Genomic DNA, 4,598 nt, shown 5'->3' with positions numbered 1-4,598 from the left:
ACAGCTCTTTTCTGGCGAGTCGAATTTTCTACACCTCGGTGCCCTACATCTCGGTGCCCTGACTGTTCTATGTATCTCAGCGCAACGAACTTGCTTTGTTATTATTTGTCATTGAAATACTTGTATAGCTGTGTACATACTTGTGAATATATATATTTGAGTTCTCTAAACAATTTTTATTTATTCCTCGAGTGGCTAATCTAGAGATCAATGTTAAAAGAACCAAAAGGGGTCACAAATACCAAACAAACCCCTAACAGTGTGTGTGTGTGTGCGCATGCATTTACATGTGCGTGTGTGTGTGCTCATGTGTGTGTGTGTGTGCTCATGTGTGTGTATGTGCATGTGCTCATGTGTGTGTGTGCTCATGTGTGTATGTGCATGTGCTTGTACATAGATATACATCTATGTACATATATGCATACATATTCTGTATGAGTGTCATATGATGATACTTGTGCAATGAAGAAAGAGTGAACACAAAACGCAGAAAAAGCCAGAGATGGACAGACTAACCATGTCTACTGCAATACGGGAAGTGATATTCTAATTGTGTCAGAATGTGGAGTTTACTAATACTTTTAATACATCTTAATTAACCCAAAACTGACGGGCATGGCATGTACGTACATGCCATGCCCACAGTGAGTTTACTTTATTAATTGTTTTTATAAACAGATGGCTCCACTTGTACTAAGTCACCAATGAGCCAATTATGAGTACTACCTCTCTTTTGTTTACCATTTTCCTTGATTTTCGAAAATATGTTAGATAATAATAATAGTAATATTATCATTGGAAAAGAAAAGAAAAATAGAAAAAAAACTTGGAATGGGCTAATCTGGCATGGTGATTAGACACCTATGGAGCCACCTATGTGTAAACAACATTCACAAAAGAAATCTAGAGTGCACAGACAGTGCATGTACCTGGCACCAATGGGTTAAATGTTATATGGAATACAGAATATCTTTACTTATAATTTTGAATTATACAACAATAGGTAACCAATGTTATTTCATAAAACAGTCTCTTAGCTATGCACTTAATACTGTGTTAACATTCCTAAATAACCCAAAATAAAAGTTCCCATATACAAAAAATTATTCATATGAGATTTTCAAACGATTAATAGGTTATTTATATAATTTTAAAAATATAGATATCTATGTGTGTATATATGTATGTACCTATGAAGCATTCCAACAAAATATAACTCAGAATGTGCAATGTGTACTAAACATTACCAATTCCATATTACAGGTTGAACCTCACCTGTCTGGGAAGTTTGGAACCAAGTGAGGATTAGGATATAAAAGACAAAATACACATACTGAAGCATATTACAGATAACTTGAGGTAAAATATTGGTAATCCAAGGCAATACAATAGCTTCAGCCTCTATAAGGAAGCTGTGATAGGGGTGGTAGTGCCAAAACTGGCTGAGCGATGGTCATGCAAACTAATGACTGCCAGATTCAAATCACTGCACTGATACATTAAAAGTGCTGGGCCAGTGACTGCCTGACTTGTGAGGTTCAAAATTTACTTTACAACAGATATCATTAATATGCTATGCTAGGATTATGTATGACAAAAAAGAATAAAAGATTGTATAAAGTAAAACTGGCCAAATATTCAGTCACAGACACCATAACCCACCACTAAGCAAATCAACAGTTCACTCTTCTTCACTGGAGCCTGAAGAGGAGGAAGACCCATGATGGAAGCCTTTGTGCACCATGTACCCTCCTCCAGCAAGGGCTCCCAGGCCAGCCAGTGGCACTCCATATTTCATGGCTTTACTCTGATGAACAAAGAGATGGTAGAGCATGACAATAAAATCTATATTCCTAATTGTGATTTATGGAAATAAAATACACACTACATATGTTAATTCAACAAATATCCATTAATAAACACTGCACATTCAAGTTACAGAGAAAAAATTAATCTGGATTATACGTACTGGCTTTGAGAGCATTTTGGCTCCTGCAAGAGCTCCTCCAACACCCAAGGCCTTGTTCAGAATTCCTCCCCCATGGGAGCCCCCATGGCCAGGGTATCCTCCACCTGGGTATCCTCCACCTGGGTATCCTCCACCTGCGTATCCTCCACCTGGGTATCCACCCTTGGATTTCTGAAATTATGGTTTCTATCTTCAGGGGCAGTCAACTTATAAAAATTCATAACATGTAGAGGCATTATTTGTTTATATACAAAAAGCTGCAATTGCCTACAAATGCATACAAACTTACCCCAATTAAATGTGATGCTCCAAGGGCCCCTGCAAGGGCTGTCCCTGCCCCTGCTGCCATACCCAATAATCCTTTGGCACCACCACTTCCTGACCCATGGTGCTGGGGTGACTGAGGGCAGGAAGGTTGGCACATTATAATCAGTCTTTAAAAATTTGTGTGTCTAGTTTAAGGCTGACTGCATCGACATCTAGCTACATCAAAAAAGCTAATTACCTAAAGTCTGGACTATACAGTACCTCAATCTTATTTCAACTTTTATATAACAAACTCTATCAAGCACTAAGACCAGCTTTTTTTATATTCTTAAAGAGTACACTAGTTCACAACTTCAAAATAAAGTTATACTATTACACAAAATTTCAGTAAAGGCCATTCATAAAATTAAAACAAGGTTTAAAATTACCAATAATTTTGTATAAAAAATACACTTTACAATTAATCTTTACATAAATAACCTAGATTCAGCTTTGTTACTTGTGATCAACAATTTGGACATTAATGACACAATCTCAGCATGTCAAATTGTGTTCTGGCAGACTAGCATTCAACAGTGCATCTGATTTTGAGAAATGCAAGGGAAACAGCTGTCAAAATCCTCTGAATAGCCAAATATACTGGCATCAATGACACATACTTTCTATTATAACTGGTAGTATTTGTTGCTGCTACCTGTATATAGCATCTGGCTATTCAGTTATTAATGACAATGGTTTCTTATCCATTTCACAAAACAGGATACACTGGCTTTCTATCCAAATAAATAAAACTGATATTCAAGCTGATATAGGCTCCACTGCTTAGGTGGGTTGTTGGACAGCAAGGAGCATGCAGCATAGTTTTGGCACAGAATGAACACAAGAACACTGCCAAAATTACCTACAGAATATGGGTTATGCAAAGCAGTAAGATTGCCAGTTAAAATTCTGCATGATTCTTTTATTTTTAAAGTTCAGTTTCAGAGAATTCATTCTTTAGATTATATAATTCATCCTACAATTGTTAATCTATTCTCTAACCTTTCATATGAGAAATCTAAAGAGAGGCCAGAGTGTACTCGCTAGATAAAAGTTATCATCTCGCTCTGACCTGCCTAAGATGAAAAAGCAATTCCTCTTTCTGTTGAATGACTCACCCCATATTGACCAGGAGGTGCTGCTTGCTGATAGGGCTGGTTAGGATACATTGGAGGAGCATAGCCAGGACCTCCTGAGTAAGGTGGAGGAGGCCCATAGTTAGGCTGTGGAGGATATGGACCACCAGCACCAGGAGCACCATAAGGAGGCTGCACAGGAGGTGGAGGAGCCGAGTCCTCAATCCAGACACAGGCAAGAGTGATATCTTGGCTTGAGGAGGCAACATTGATGTAATTCATTGTGGCCTGGGTTGGTACGATGGCTGAATTCAGCAAAATGTTGCTGATTCAAGGCAATCTGAAATAGGTATATGTGCAATATGCAATTCAATCTTTTTTGGATTCCTCTCCATACAAGCACATTGTATGAAGTTATACAAACAACTTTGTCCGTAATTTACCTGCCATTCCTAAGTTTATCAAAAGTGATAAATGGTCCATGTGCTAACCAGTGACTCCTCATCAAACCTTACAACTTCATTACTTTTAATGATGCACCAAATTCCAAGAATCATAAATTAATGTGCAACTGCACAAAAAGAGCTTTTACTTTAAATCACTTTTCTCAGAAAATAACACAATCATCTAAACTTAAGCTCCCAAATCTTCAGCACCTCCTGTGTTTTACCTTGAAACACATTGGATCACAGAGGATGGTCATTTCGAAGTTCTGTCCCTGTGCGAAAGCGACTGAGCTTGAAGCTTCTTCCACACCCCAACCAGCTGCTCGTGTAAAGGCATTTCTTCCTATTATACCCTCAAGCAAACGGCCATACATACAGAGACCAATCTCATCGGCTGGATCACCACTGGGCCCAGATTGGATCTTCACTACTAAACTGAAATATTATAAAGATAAATCAAGCTTAAATACAAAGTCAATTTGTTTTTAATCACTTGAGTACACTCACACCTCGGTTTTACGGACCTCCATTTAATGGACATCAGAAGCAACGGACAAAATCTGGAAGAGCCAATTCGGTCTGTAAGTCCCTAGTATTCCAGAGAGTTGTGGTAATACTGGACATGAGTTGCTGCTTCATAAGCTGACTGCTAGTTGATGGGGCCATCAATTTGCTACATTTTTTTTTAGGTGTCAGTGTGTTCAAGCAGTTTAGTATTCATCATTTTCTATAACCATGGTGTCTGTAGGAAGAGTAGAAAAGCAGAAAAGGTTGAATTCAACAGTAGCACAAAAGCTTGGG

General features: G+C 38.1%; 1 protein-coding gene across 1 annotated transcript; it reads right to left on the bottom strand.

Moving 5' to 3' along the window:
* Positions 1–550: 550 nt before the first annotated feature.
* LOC125039899 (galectin-9-like) lies at positions 551–4,232 on the bottom strand (the record flags this gene model as incomplete). The annotated part of the gene is given in 6 exon segments (XM_047634260.1): positions 551–1,807; positions 1,970–2,140; positions 2,259–2,369; positions 3,394–3,639; positions 3,641–3,691; positions 4,022–4,232. Coding segments are annotated over 6 exon segments (916 nt in total), but the record flags the coding sequence as incomplete, so codon positions are not given.
* Positions 4,233–4,598: the final 366 nt, after the last annotated feature.

Source organism: Penaeus chinensis, chromosome 28 (assembly GCF_019202785.1).
Source record: "Penaeus chinensis breed Huanghai No. 1 chromosome 28, ASM1920278v2, whole genome shotgun sequence".
Classification (NCBI taxonomy): domain Eukaryota; kingdom Metazoa; phylum Arthropoda; class Malacostraca; order Decapoda; family Penaeidae; genus Penaeus; species Penaeus chinensis.
The sequence above is the reverse complement of the archived record's forward strand: the minus strand, read 5'-3'. Positions and strand labels throughout refer to the sequence as shown.